This window comes from Cynocephalus volans, chromosome 2, assembly GCF_027409185.1.
Source record: "Cynocephalus volans isolate mCynVol1 chromosome 2, mCynVol1.pri, whole genome shotgun sequence".
Lineage (NCBI taxonomy): Eukaryota > Metazoa > Chordata > Mammalia > Dermoptera > Cynocephalidae > Cynocephalus > Cynocephalus volans.
Window position 1 is genome coordinate 45020570 of NC_084461.1, and position 16237 is coordinate 45036806.

The window sequence follows — 16237 nt, forward strand, 5'->3', positions numbered from 1 at the left end:
AAAATTATAAACATGTTTTTATTACCCAGATGTAGGGAGCAGTTTTCTATCATTTGGCCACTTAGTATCTTAAGCGGTCAAAAGTTTATAAAATGTGCCAAAGAATATTTTGTCTATGAACTTCAATATCCATAGATGATTCCTGATTTAGAAAAGGTCAAGCGTGCTAAACCTTAGTAAAACTATACATTTATCTCTAAGCAATTTTATCAATTAAATTAAATGAAAAAAATTAGTTCCAAAGACTGAATCTGGCCCTAAAATTATTTGCTGCAGTCCCAGCACACTTTTAAGGGAAATATTGAAACTCCTGAAAATAGAGGTTTATAATAGAAATACTGACAGACCTTCACTGCTAGATGGAGGCATTAACAGGCTCCATTAAACTACATTAGCACTTGACAAATGAATATACAGATGATATCTTTGTAAAATTCATGCTAGCTTAAACCTTAACCAGTATAAATTACACTTCGTTCAGCTGTTTTTAAAATTTTTACCTATTATTTTAAAAATTATTTTCTCTATTTCAAACACTTGATTTTTAGAAAAAGATACCTGTATTACATTGCAGCTTGACTTTATGCAGCCTAATCTTTCCATTAAAAAAATATTTGAGGACTTGATCAAATGTAATCAATGATGCATGCATTGTGACAAAATTTCTTCTAACTCCTCTCAAAAACTAAAACAATGTTTTTGCTCTTAAAAGACAGAAGAGAGTGAGACTTCAGATGTAATCAAGGAAACACTACGCATCTTGTCTTTTTCTTCAAAGCTAATTTTACATGGCAGGATATTCCTTTCTGATAAGGTGATCAAAGTTTTTGGTGCTCATTTTCTCTCATAGTATAAGGTCAGAATATAAAAAACTAAAAAAACAAAAATAAGATAAAATAAAATAAAACCCCCAAAAGGTCTTGAAAACAATATACATATTATGTGGAGTCCTGATAACACAATACTTTACTCCTAAACCCAGGGAAAATTAGTCAAGGTACTGTGAGTCTTTTTGAGTCCTTCGTAAGAGATTTGATTTCCATGAGCCATGAATTCCATCCATTTTAGCACAGAGTATAGAAGAGATGTTCAGAACAACAGAAGGAAGAGACATGCGGTGACGATAATTAGTGGTAAACAGAGAATAAATTCTCTCTCAGTAGTGTGTACTCGACGTTAATGCTGATGATAATTCACCTGATTTACAGAATTTTCACTTTAACAGAGATGAGAGCCTGAAATAACTAGAGAAATATAGATACTGAAGCCTTTAGAGTCTTGATGCCAAAGTAAAAATAAAACGAGAAACTAACATCATAGGTTCAAGGCCTTTTGGGAACCCGTTTTCTTTGCCAGATTTCACATTCTTACAGCTTCATGGTCTTTTTCTTCTAACAAATTTATCAGCTGAGAGAAGCTGTCTTTCAGTGCGTCCAGGTCATCCAGTGAGCAGGGCTGCAGAATCCAGCGTTTTCCACGGGCAAGTGGTTCAAGTTCAAAATATTTTTTGATCTTAAGGGAAAAAAATAAAGATAATAAAGATAAACATGTTATTAATTACAGCAGAATCTTTCTCATACCCAAATTCTGAGTGATGAAGTGGGGGGATTTCAAGGAAAATTTATATGAATTGTGATGCCTAGGACTTTCTAGAATCCTACACACAGCTGCTGTTTCAACGTGGATTATATGTTGTGACCTGGGAGTGTTTACTTTAGGGAAGAATGACCTACAAGCTACCATTCTTCCCATACATTTAATGGCATGGGAGGTCTGACAAAGTCTGAGAAAGAATTATGTGCACTACACAGGGCAACATATACTGCAGACACCAAAAAGATTCAATTTGATCAAAATAACACTAGCAAGGTCAGCTTTCACTATTGCACTCTGCTGACTTATTAAATTGGTGACAACCTATAGTAGGTACTATATCAATTACTCAAGATTCAATTATTTTGACCATAAAGCACATAAACAAAAAATCTAATTTAAGTAATCTTTTTCTCTCTTAAATTGCTAGTATCTGAGACCTGGGAAGCCGTTTTCTAGGAAAGAGAATAGAAACTGAGCGTGTATGTACATGTACAAATTGACATGAATTTACACACATAAAGTCTCCCAACTTTTTTTCCTCCCAGTCCTTGATGCTCTGGGAGGGAAAAGTCAATCTCATAACAGGTATTTGGGGTGACACATTTGCTATCTTAAAAACCTGCTCAATTAATAACCAGTCACAAGTCACTCTTACTGTACGGGCTAGGATTCTGACTAATTAGCTAGCATATTTACAGCTATTGAAAACAATGTTAAATTCAAGTAATCACAAAACACCTATTATTTCCAACTCCTGACTGTGAATAAATATCAAATTGTTATGACTTCCTGAAGTATTGATGATCTTATCTCAAAGGGTTTGATAAAATACAAAGTTCACGAAGCTTCTCACACACACTACATCACACAAAAACAGAACATCATGTTTATTGCTCAGCAAGGTTTTACATAACATAAAATATAGTCAGTAGCAACATCAGGAGAGGCTTTATTCAAAGAAATTCTTGGTCAACAAATATAAAAGTACTCCTACAGATGTCTGCAAATTCACAATAAATACTAATTAAAAAAAAAAATAAAGAAGCCAGTGAGAATTCATTATTTTCGATTCTGAAAGAGTAACGAAAATCTCATTTACGGATCAGAAAATGGGTCGACAACTTCAGAAAAATTTTTTCTCAAAGTATTTTATAAATCATGATGTTAAGAGAATTCTCCCTTATTGAAAACACAAACTTCATTTGTTTTAGTTTCTTTTCTTTAAGGCACTGAAAACAATTTCCACCCAAGAGAATCTGAAATTGCTGGTGCAACGATCAGTACCAGGGACCATCCTGCTCCACAAAGGGAGGATGCCAGTTGCTGAACAAGGAGCCATCTGCTGTCAGGTAGACAGAGGAGTTGGCAGGAGAGACAGGTATGAAACAATGGTTAAGTCAACTGCTAGAAGAAGTCAGATGCTCCAAAGTGTTTACAATCCATGATGTTAGTCTCCTGATTTCTTCCACAAAGTGAGACTTCAGATTGCACCACTGAGCCGCAGAAATTGAGACCACAGTGTTTACAATGCAATCTGGTATTTGACTAATAATGTTTCCCATCAAATGAAGACCAGCATGTAATATCCAAAATCTGTACATAAAGGAAGTTGTATGCTTGCCACATTTTATAATCCCAGAGAACAGCTTCTTAAGTATTGCTAATAACTGGTGAGAGGGCTGGTCATAAGAAATTCAATAATATTAAAATAAACACAAAATATGTGTACTAACAGTACATCCTCTAAATAGTTCATTTAGAAGTTACACAGAATTGATCCTGGCAGCATATTTACAGCTAATTTGAAAACAATGTTAAGTTTAAATAATCACAAAACATATTAGTAATATGTGATATTTTGTAGTACTGACCAGACACAAAAAAAGTGAGGCTTTGCTACCCATTAGGTTGGTTTCTAGGCAACCGGAAATACAGTTTATCATGTAGGCACATTTGGAAGATAATAAAGATGTCTGAAGGTAGATACATTTCAGAAGTTGTTCTTGCCGAATATTAAACACGAGAAGGAAATAGGAGCCCCAATTCTAGGGTGGTCACCAGATAAAGGAGCCCCGTGGTGTTAAGCTGACAAATATGGCTGGGTAACTTGAGATTTTCAGATCTGTAACCTAAGTGGGTATCTAGCCCTGCCATATTCACCCCACTGGTATCCAAAGGTGTCCACACAACTCTACATTTATAATACAATTTTAAAACAAGTTTTGGCATTGCACTGGTATTCAAGTGCAGGAGTGACTGCTAGCTGCTGCAACGTAGCTTTTCATTACCCAGAGTTTCATGTTTCTAAACTCAGGGACTATAGTTCAAGAGAGGGGAAGATAAAGACTGAATGCTCTAATTCTGACTTTTTAAAAAGATAATATTTTTGTTTTGTTTTCTTATATTAACCCGAACTTCAAATTTTATTTCCCTTGTATTATTATAATAAAAAGTATAGTCACATTTGACTTGTCCACCATTGCTTTTCTGTCCTTGTATATGTGGCTATGTAATTTTAAAAAACGGTGTTTAAGCTCGACCAATATAAATCACATGCTTATCTGATATTGTTTTAAAAGTTTTTTTTTTTTTTTAAACTGCTTGTGATGCAAGTATCTATTTTTTATGATGGATACAAATTTTTTAAAGGTTATTTTCTTTTCAAGATAAAAATTTTTTAAAAGACTTAAGAGAAAATAAACCTAAGTCTTTTGAATACTTTATCAGCTGCTTAAATATCATGGTTAACTGGAAACTTTTGGAATAAGGAGACGATGATTGTTTCAAATTGGCTTTTGGAGACAGCACTTGGGGGAATGACATCAGAATACAGCTGCCTGGCAACCTGTGGTCATTTAGCTATTTTCGGGATAGCCACAGAGAGTGGGCATTTGTTAGTAGCCATGTGTCCACCCTAGAGATAGGAAAACAAAGCCATCGTAAGTAGCCAGCCTATTTTAGCTATGTCATCAGAACCCTTCTTCACTCAGGCCACTGTGGGGTGATTTGCATTACTGCATTCCATTACTCACACATTGCATTTACTATAAAATGCTAATATAACAGAGACAAATTGACCCCATCTCTTTGCTGCTAATTTCTGTAGCAGCTGTTAAAACTGTGAGACATTACATAGCACAGGAGACCGACACATTGCATAGATGTCCTTTATGTTCCCTTGAGTAGCAAAATCATAAAATTCTTCCTAGTCATAACGATGCTGACTGATTTCCCTGACTTGCCTTCACTTCAGATTAAAAAGTTTTACTTTCAGTTCTTGCCCACAACCTGGTATGACTAAATTTCTACAAGTCACATAAATAGTTTCTGAACTTCAATAGGTTTCTCCTTTTTAAAAATCCTGTAAATCTCATTTTATTTATAATGATAAGGTGCTTGTTTTTCCTATTTTTGTTATTAAACTATGTAAGTAGTGTGTGCCTGGAGTTGACCTAGTTTTCCTTTAAGCACTCTGGGAATCAGGGGAAAGAACAGTCTAGGAAGGTTTTACTTAGTGTTTTTATGTGAAATCAAGTTAGGTTCTAAGCACGGATATTTATAAACAGAGCTTTGATCAACATGAATGTGTGTCAAGACATTAAAAACGTTAGGGTGTGTGACAGCTCTTTATTATGTGGGGGGACTGTGCTGTGCATCATAGTATATGTCATCTCTAGTTCTAGTGAACTAAATGCCATTGGCACTAACCAGTCTTTGCTAAAACTAAAAATGCCCCAACACTACCTCTCTTATCCAAAATATCACCTGGGGTGGTCCTGTCCCTGCTGGGCATTGCTGCTCTAGCCCATGCAAAATGAAGGTACCTCTCACCCCTTTCTGGGGCTGTTCCTTATTTTTTTTTTACACATTCACCACTGGAGATAGAAGTTGGATATTTGCTTCTCCCATACTTCCCCAGATTTGCATCTACACACAACACATCAGTTACCCCTGTGAGAAACTAGTAGGTTATAATCGACCCTTCTTTAGCTTGTGGAGTGGTTGTGGTAGGTTCAAGATCAGTCTAAGGAGCTTTGAGAGTTTCCATCCTGAAAGTTGGTGACTAATGAGTCATCTGTGTCAGAGCTCCACCTGCCAATGTGTGGGGTTCCACTGATTAGAGCAGAGCACTGTAAAACAAAAACAAAACAGAAACTACAGCCTGATGAGAACACTGGCCTCATCATTTGTATGATAAGATTATACGTTTTTTCTCCTCTCTGGGCTGTTTAGTGACCATAAAAGATGGTTTAATAACGTACAGTTTACTAAAGGCTTTTTCATTCATTCATAGCACACTGACTATACTTCAACTGGAAGTGAGAAAAGCAATTGATTTAAATAAAAAGGGACATGATTATTTAGAATAGTTTTTAAATCACGGAACTCAATTTGGATGAGAAGTATCTTGAAAGAGTGCTGTTAAAAGGAACTATACAAATAAAGGCACATTCTTTCTTCATCTCTGGAAAAGGAATCAAGTCTCATGAAGGAGTCTAGGCTGATAGTGATAGGACAGCAACTAAAAGAGACAGATGACCAGGTAAGGATCTCAAACACGGTACAGAAAGCCAGGAAAAAGAACTGCAATTGTGGGATTTGACAGGTCAAAGAGCAGGCAAAGAGGATGTACAAGAGAAAAACAATCCAGTTAATTCTTGTGAACCCAGTGGGGTTGTTATTGCTTTCTTGTAATTTTAAATAAACAAGTACCCACTGCATAGCTTGGGTTTTTTAAAGAACTATGCAAACAATGGTTTTTGAGACAGGTTCATATCAGTTTTAAACTCTTTGGTAAAAGTGTGGTCTAGGCTCCCCAATTAATAGGATGCCACGAGAGCCTGAATGGACTGTGAAATTTTACGGAATCTTTTCTATGACTTAACAAAGGAGGACTTTCCTCATCTACATCCTAGAGCTAGAGCAAATACACTTATCATATTAACATCTCCCACTGAGGGAAAACATTTGTATTGAAATGCTTCTTGGTGGTATGCAGGGGCATGCTGACGTGGAACTAGCAATAGCTGATTGTGTGCATTCTCTCTCCGACTCCAGGTACAACGTGTCCAATTACACATCATGAAATCAGCTGTGGTTTGCAGTGTTTATACCACAGAAATCTAGAAGTGCAACAAACTGGGATTTTTTTCTTTCCAGAGAGTCAATTGTTAAACATTCACCAGCATATCACTGAGCATATACATCTTAGATGTGTGTTTGCAAAGGGGCCCTCCAGTTTTGCTGCCTTCTTACAGAAGCTCATGGAGCAGGCTTAACTAGGTAAACTTCACCAAAGTCAGAGAGAACTTTGCCCAGTCCATGGCTCCAGGACAGGGTCTGGAAATAAAGTGGCAGGACATCATTAAGATTCTTCGAAGTGCATTCTTAGCAGCTTGTTCAAAGAAAGGTTAGTCTAGAGAGCAGTACCAGCTGTTCTCCCTTTCCTTGTACTGCCTACAGAATTCTGAAATCCCTAGAAAGGTACTAAATATGTCATTAAAGGCAGAAATAAATAATACAAATAAAACCAATATGCCACAGTCCCAAAGATATTACAACATAGAATAGATTATTATTTACTTTCTACTGAGTACTAATAAGGACCAGAAAATGACAACTTGTTGTTAACCAATATCACAATATTACTTTGGGAGTGCATATTTATAATGGATGATTGATATCAAGAAGGCTGTGTATAATATAAAAGTATAGTTCTTATAAGACACCTCTTTCTTAAGGAAACTAAATTTCAGTACAGCCCACCTGAACTTGGAATGATTAAAAACCAGACAAATAACTGCAAGTTATTATCTGTGACTGAGCCTTGCCTTTATCATAAGTCTTCTTCCCCAGTAAGTAGCCTCTGATGTGTGCAGAAAGCTATATTTTGTGATGATAATTATATAGAAACTCAGCCTTCCATTGCACTGAAGATCTTAATCTTAGCATGTCCCATAACAACTAAACAAAGTGATCCCATTTGCTTTGGTGGTTGGACCTATGATCTGAAAAGCATTCCTATGTTTGCTCAATCTGTTAACCTAGAAGTATAGAGCAAATTATATCTATTTTCTCTTTTTGGTATGCCTACGGGGCTTAGCTTTATCTTCCTATCCAAAAAACTTACCAGACAACCACTGTGAGAGGTGTAGTTAAGCATGGATGCTTCCTGTCTTCAGGGACTAAGGACAGATTCCCAGTATTCCTGTATCTGCATACTCCTCTGCTCCAGTTATTCTAGTCCGTCCTCTACAGCTTGGAGTGATTCCTGCATGTAGGCCCTTGCTTTGACTCCTGCTTCCAACCCAAGGTGCCTCCATCCACAGGTGGAAAGGATCAGCCTATATACTCTCTTATCTTTCAAGACCCAGCCAAAGTCCTTCTGTCACTTCAAGGGGAAATCTTAATGGTAAGGGTGAAACTTTTAAAATCAGAAGGGACCTTAGCCACAGTGGCCACTGTTGATTGCCTTTCCAACACCCAGGCACCATAAATTCCCTATAAATGAAGTTTTATTGGAACACAACACGCTCATTCACTTAAGTATTATCAGGCTGCTTTTTCACAGCTACAACGGCAAAGTTGAGTAACTGCCACAAAGATGGTATGTCCCACAAAGCTCAGAATAATTACTACCCAAACCTTTATAGGAAAAAAAATGGCTAACCCCTGGCCTGAAGCATTCTGTGGCATCCTGCTTTGTCCAGCAGGGAGGCAGAAGGAGTGCTTGAGACAGGCCTGGAACATCAGGTTTTCTGGGCCTCAGTTTGAGTTCGGCTTGTTAGACCTCCTCTTCCCTGCTTTAGCTCACATTTTAGTGGGATAGAGAATTTGGCATTTCCAACCTGGCCAGGCTCCAGTTACAATTTCAGATGATTTGAATTGTAGCCTAGCAGGCAGAAAGGTCATCTCTCAGCAAAGCCATATTTTATTTCCTCTTTGTGTTCAGCCTAGGTTTTTTTCATGTGGAAACTTCCTAAAGGCCACAAGAACTAGCCAGAGCATGGGAAGTTTTCTTACCAAGTATTCTAATGCCACACCCCACAAGGCACATAGTCTGTGACCTGTCAATTTGAGGTTTTTGGTGTCCTTGAGGATGCCTTTTAGTGCATAGCAATACTAGTTATTGTTACTTTGCAGTTTTAAAAAGAAATATATAATTTATTAAATTTACACTGTCTAATGCCTAGTTTTCCCTGAAACTTTTATATTCAACTTAAACTTTTTAATTTCTATTTATACATCTTTTAAATTTTAACAGTCATGTTCAAGGTACTTCTGAATACTCTTCAGGTCCAACTAAGTTTATTTAACCAGTCTTAAACATTTTATAACTCCATATATAAACTTAATACATTCAATTTTCTTTTTAAGCATTTATAATTTCTAACAATGAAAACATCCTCTAGTAGTTAAGAATTCTTAAAATTTTCTTCCATTAAATTTAAAAATTCAAAGACTCTTGAGTTTTGGTATATTTTAAATACTAAATTCTCATACCTTTCCACATAAGAGGCCAATAATGAAATCACTTACACATTTTAAATTCGAATCAAAGTGAATCAACCCGGTTGACCTATATAATACAACATATACTTTAAATGTGGGTTTGATTATCTTATCATTTTTATACTCTTAATATTAAGCATTTCAGGGTTAAAAAGACTTTTCTTTAAGGAAACAATTTTCCATCCCAAATGAAATGGGTTATCATTCCATACAACTTGAAGTTCTCATCTCATTGAATGTGGGTTGGTTTTTAATCAAAATTTTTGGATTTTCATTGACAAATTAAACCCTTAAAAAAATGGATGCTATAACAAGGACTTCATGATCTTCAAAGGGGGTTGTTTGCCCCTGGGTACAAGTTATCATTGCCTACTTCACTGTCTACTCACAGAAGTGAACACCCCCCTCCTAAGATTCTAGATAATTTCCTGCACTATTTGGTTGCACTTTATAATTCTTTAATATATTTTAATATCTTTCTATCTGGTTCTACAGACATTTCATTTTCTTTTATAAAAATACATCATTGCATAGTACAAAATTCACCCTTTTAAAGTGTACAATTCAGTCGTTTTTAGTGTATTCACAATGTATACAAACATCACTATCTAACTCCAGAACATTTTCACCATCCAAAAAGAAACTCCTTAAGCATTAGGCATCACTCTCCAATTCCTCTTTCCTACAGTCCTTGGCAACCACTAATCTACTTTCTTTCTCTATGGATTTGATTATTCTGGACGTTTCATATAGAAGGAGTCACACAACATGTCTGACTTCTTTCACTTAGCATCATGTTCTCAAGGTTCATCCATACGTAGTACGTATCAATACTTTGTTCCTTTTTATGGCTGAATAATATTCCATTGCATGGATATATCTCATTTTGTTTATCCATTCATTGGTTGATAGATATTTGGGCTGGTTCTACTTTTTGGCTATTAATGATTAATGCTGCTATGAACATCCACATACACGTTTTTGTGTAAATATATGTTTTTATTTCTCCTGGGTATATATCTAGGGGTGGAATTTCTGGCTCATATGTTTTCAAATGGTTTATCTGCATTTATTGAGATGATCATTTTTTTGTGTGCTATATTCTATTAATATGGCATATTACACTGATTTTTGTATGTTAAAACAACTTTGTATTCCTGGGATAAATCCCACTTGGTCATCATATGTATAATTCTTTTTTATATGTTACTGAATTCATTTGCTAGTATTTGTTCAGGATTTTTGCATCTATATTCACAAGGGATATTGGTCTGTAGTTTTCTCTTAAATGTCTTCAACTTTGGGTATCATAGTCATCCTGGCCTCATGGAATGTAAAGTGTTCCCTCCTCTTCTATTTTTTGGAATAGTTTGAGAAGGATTGGTGTTAATTCTTCAAATGTTCGGTATAATTCAGCAGTAAGGTGATCTGATCCTGGGCTTTTCTTGTGGAAAGTGATTTGATTACAAATTCAGGGTCTTTACTTGTTACAAGTCTATTCAGATTGTCTTTTTCTTCTTGAGTCAATTTCAGTAGTTTCACCAAGGTCAGGGTTTGAATCTCTGTAACAACCAGCCACCAAAAAAAAAAAAAAAAAAAATTCACTGGTTGTGGCCTTCTAGGAATTTGTACATTTAATCTCGTGTATTAGTCTATTTCTGTTGCTTATAACATAAATACCTGAAACTGGGCACTTCGTAAGAAAACAAAATTTATTGCTTACAGTTTCAGAGGCTGGGAAGTCCAAAGTGCAGGGAATGCATCTGGTGAGGGTTTTCTTTGGTGGTGGCTTTATGGCAATGCAGGGGTCTTGCATGGCAGAAAATGGCAGAGCAGAGAGAGAGAGACTCTTGCGTGCTCTCCTTTTAAAGCCTTCAGAACCACATTCATGACCACCATTATTAATCCATTGATTATGGCATGGTCATCAGAATCTAATCACCTCTTCAAGGCCTCACCTTTCAATTACCATAATCGGATTTCTCACCCTCTTAACACTGTCTCAGTGGGGATCAAGTTTTGGGGGAACACTCAATCCAAGATATCTAGGTTATCTAATTAGTTGGTATAGAATTTTTCAGAGTATTCCCTTATAATTCTTTTTATTTCTATAAGGTTGGTAGTAATGTCTCCTCTTTCATTTCTCATTTTATTGAGTCTTTCCTCTTTTTTACTTTGTTAGTTGAATAAAGATTTGTCAATTTTGTTGATCCTTTCAAAGAATTAACTTTTGGTTTTATTGATTTTCTCTATTGTTTTTCTAATCTCTTTTTTATTTCCAGTCAAATCTTTATTCTGTCCTTCCTTTTGCTTGCTTTGGGTTTAATTTGCTCTTCTTTTCTCTAGTTTCCTAAAGTTGAACTAATATTTAAATTTCATGGCATTCTATTGTCTTCACCCCCATATATATATACACACAGGTGACCTTTGAGCAGCATGGGGGTTGCTGTGCTGACCCCCCATGCAGCTGAAAATTTGAGTATAGTTTTTGACCTCCCCCCAAAAACTTAACTACATAGGTATATCATGTGCTTTCCCACAGGTCACAGCTGTGCCACACTACTTACCTAATAAGAGCCTACTATTAGACAGACTACCTAACATGATATACCTAACCAAAAAATTTTCAATATATTTATTGACAAAAATCCATGTATAAATGGACATGTGCAGTTCAAACCTGTGTTATTCAAGGGTTAACTGTAATTCTGTTTCAATATCTTGATTGATTCAAGTAGATAGAGTTCTATATTCTTTTCATGGTTTTTTATTAACAGGGCCACAGTTCTTATAAATGTAAAAATAAAATCTAAATGGATTATGTATACTTCACATTTTCATCATGTCTATATTCACAAGAGCTAATGATATATGGCAAGTTACAACAAGCAAAACTTCAAACAATCTGTTTTTCAGTCAGAGAACAGGAGTCATAACCTTACAAATCAGGGACTCCTTACTTCTTTTTTCCCTGCATCTATTTCACCACATTTTAGAGTTAATAATTGCAGAACCAACTTGTACTACCAAATTATGAATACCTGAAGAGGACTGTGATTGAAAGAAATAGTATGCCCAACTCACACTGACCTAGAAAGATGAAGAGGATTTATTGGTTCACATAACTAAAATATCCCCTGATAATGTCAACCAATTAGATTCAGGGGTTCATAAGGTCATCAGAGCTGAGGTTCAGTTTCCAGGTAATTTCTGCAGGATATGAATAATTAAGGAGATAGCTCTGGGAGCTGCTGGCAGCCATCTAACTACCATAATGGAACAAGAATAAGAAATGAAGTCTGAGGGAAAAGCTGATACATGAAGGAAGAGAGAGCCAAGAAAACTGCAGAAAAATTGGTGTGATCAAATCATAGAGCTCTGGATCAAACTGTGCCAAAGGCCCACAACCTATGGGCTTTTTAGTTATATAAGCCACTATGTTCTTCTTAAAACAGACATTACAAATAATTTTTGTATAAATTAATGGGTTAGAATATCAAGACTTGGGATGAAGCACCGCTACAAGTCTATGGTGAACTCCATTTTCAATTATAGGATAACCCAAATTTGGATAATTATTTTCTAATTTGTTCATGGGTATGAGTGTTCAGTTCCTGAGGGCAAAGAGAATGAAAAAAAATTATTCTGTATTCTGTAACGTACCCAGTATAATGCTGGACACAGAGAGGATACTCATTTATTTTTAAGAAAGTATACTTAAAGAGCTGAACCATAATGAAAAAAGCAACAAAAAAATACTATTATTTCATTCCATATTAAAATGTTAGTAAAAGAGAAAGTTGAATATTGGAGAGAAGTTACTACTCTTTCCAATTAATCAGGTCAATGTTTCAGGCAGGAGGTGGAATTTCATGAACAGTTTCAAAGCTGTAGGTCTAATTGGTTTAAACTCTATTACACATATGCCTACAGGCAGCTGCAATGAATTGTTTTGCAAACAGAAAAGTAAACAACCTATCATGAAAAACAGAACCACTTTAGAAATCTCAAGACCCATAGGACACTTATGTTTTGAGCTATTCCTTTAATCTGTGTCCAAACAAAGCATCTAATTCTTATCTCAGAGAATGGAAAGCACTGACATATGCAAAAAGAGAAGCATCAGTACACTTGTCTTTGCATGCAGGTGCAGGCATCAGACTTTTCAATAACATCTATAACACAGTCATTAATTACAGAGGCAGCCAGGGTATAACAGCACATCATTTTCCTCTCCTCTTCTCCTTGTCTCTTCTTTTTTTTTTGTCGTGACCGGCACTCAGCCAGTGAGTGCACCGGTCATTCCTATATAGGATCCGAACCCACGGCGGGAGCGTCGCCGCACTCCCAGCGCAGCACTCTACCAAGTGCGCCACCGGCTCGGCCCTCCTTGTCTCTTCTTTTCTTCCTTTCTGTAGTCATTCCCATTCCACTCTTTCCAAAGATCATTTACTTTTGGTACCAAACACTTTTAGGGTATTATACTTGATTCTGTGTCTTCCATGTTTTGGATAATACTCAGTTATGATTTACCTTTATTTCAGGAAAGCAAATATTGTAAGTAGGAAGAAACCTATCTATAAAAAACTTTTTCCTGACAATAGAATGCGGTTGTTTAAAGAGTCCTACCTATATGTACAAGAGCTAGTCAAGTATGTACTAGACAGGAAAGGGAGTTAATGAGTGAAAGCCCCAAACACATATCAGAGACAACTAATTAGCTTGTCTGAAACACAGGCTTGTAAAGCTATCAGTAACTTATAAAATGGTCTGCTACACACGAGTAAAATGTTGTTTAAATGGCTTGCTTAACTAGATGCATTCACCATGAAATTGATTCTTCTAGGTTTTTTTTTTTTTAAACTTAATACCTATTAACTGTGTATATTGAAATGGCTGGGTGGATGGGAAGGTGGGTGGATATCCTGGTATTATAAAGCGCAGGTTGAAAATATGAGTCCCATATTTTATGAGGTTAAGGGGTACTGGAAAAAGAAAACAACTCATCAATTACCAACAATTGTGTCTGACTGAGTAATTGAAATGGATCAACACAACAAGATTATTCCTCCTGTGCCTTGCTAAAAGCTTAGATTGGGATCGGTAGATGTGCTCCAAGGACATTCCAATGCTGAGAATTTATGATATTGTACTACCGAAAGCACTGTTTTCTCACTGCAGCCTTTGATTCCACGAAATGGCATGAAAGGAAGACCCTGAGCCTGGTATTTTTCAAATCCAACATTTGCCTCAGAGTGAATATTAAATTTCATCCCCCAAAGACTTACTTTACAAAACATCTGAGGTAACTTGATGTTAGCTGACACATGACCAACAATTCCTGACCCTATTTCATCTCTTAGATTTTCTTAAAAAAATATCGTATATTTTAAAATGCGTTTTTGGCCATGCCTCATATTCAGCTTTTGTTATACAAGGCTCTGTGCCACCAATAAACTTCAACCAAGTGCTACCTGACCAGACAACTAGGAGAGCATATTTTGATTTTATCTGGTCTAACTATTCTTCCTGCTTATTCATTATTGGTACCCCTAATATACTTTGCTAAACCACTAACAGTTGGCCAACTCAAAGGATTCTCTGACTCAACAAAATATCAGGGAGAAAATATATTTAGTCAATGGTTAAAGGTTGTAAAAGGCACAAAAATCTTTTAAAGACAGTTTATCTATTCAAGCTTATTTGGCTTTTGTAGTGGACTACATGCCCCCTATCTCAATCTTGCAGCTGTTGGCTATGAGAAAGCAATAGCAGTGGTAACAAGTCAAAATATTGATATATGGAACCCAAATAAACATGTTTAATATTGGCCTTGTGGTACTATGGCAGCACTCTGTCCTAACAACGACAACATTTAGATGTTGGAACAGATTCAAATTCTTGGGCCTTAAACAGGAGACAGACTAATACGGCAAGCCACACACTGCGCTGCGCCAGTCGAGGGTGCCAATGGCCCTGTCCAGATGCAGAGATATTCAAGGGATGTTGCTGTCAGCAGTTTGTCCTCTGGCTACAGCAAGGGGCCACCATGGAAACACTGGGAGGAAAAGGAAAAACAGGAAGGCCTGAAGAGTTGGGGTGGGGGTGGGGGCAGAAAAAGCTGACAGCCGCCTCAACAACACATCTGAGCAAGGGGAGCAGGTAACAAATGGCCTTGAAACAAAGTGCCATGTTGTTAGTCATGGGGAGGGAATTTCTTTCCCTGCTGGCAATACAGCCAGGAGCCTAATATCCTGGCAACTAAGAAATATGAGCTTGGAAAGAGGCTTGCCGGCAGTCTGAGGAAAGAAAGCTAATGGTAATCTGTCCTGAGGAATTTTAGCCAGAAAAACCGACATAAGACTAGCTGAACTCGGTATAAAGCCTGTGACAGACAAGTCTGGAGATTGCAATCAGACATAAAGAGAACACTAGAAATGAAGTTTCAGAAAGCTATTGATTGGATTTACCACAGCATTGCTAGTGTAGCCTTGGGTCCTAACTGTCATCACACCTCTAGTCAAAACCACTAGTTCTCAACCAGGGCAGGGGAGAGGCAACTGTACCCACTAGGGGACATCTGACAATGTTTGCAGATATTTTGGTTGTCACGATTCGGGTGTAGGAGGAGGCAGAGGAGGTGGGCGCTACTAGCATCTAGTGGGTACAGAGCAGGGATGCTGCTAAACATCTTACAATGCATAGGGCAGCTTCCCCTATGTCCCCAACAAAGATCTAGCCCAAAATATCAATAATGCCAAGGCTGGGAAACCTTGCTCTGCGTTGATCTTTTAAGGCAAAAATTAAAGAGCTTGTTAACAATGCAATCCATGGTTTAGAAGCACGAACCATCAGTCTCCCTCCCTGGAATCAGGAGGAACTTTAGGAACTGGACTGGAAAAGTAGACCAGGCGCTACATCAGAGAGCACCACAGGCTGAGGGTTCATACTCTATTCTTCTTTCTTATTCAAAGTGAATAATTAACAGATCTTGGTGGGGCCAAGCCAGTATATCAGACTGCACTGAAACAAGTGTGCTAATGAGGAAAATAGCCATTTTTCCTCATTCTACTCAGCCACTGCTTCAGGCTCTAGGGATACAAAGGTGAACATAATAAGTCCCAACCCT

The 16237-nt window shown here is 36.9% G+C and overlaps 1 protein-coding gene across 1 annotated transcript in view; it reads right to left on the minus strand.

Moving 5' to 3' along the window:
• Positions 1-496: 496 nt before the first annotated feature.
• The window catches only part of ARL15 (ADP ribosylation factor like GTPase 15), a 393951-nt gene continuing 378210 nt past the window's right edge, over positions 497-16237 (minus strand). The window contains exon 5 of the mRNA XM_063087339.1: positions 497-1512. Within this exon, the coding sequence (XP_062943409.1) occupies positions 1360-1512 (153 nt within the window). The 3' untranslated portion in view covers positions 497-1359. The remainder of the gene's footprint in view (positions 1513-16237) is intronic.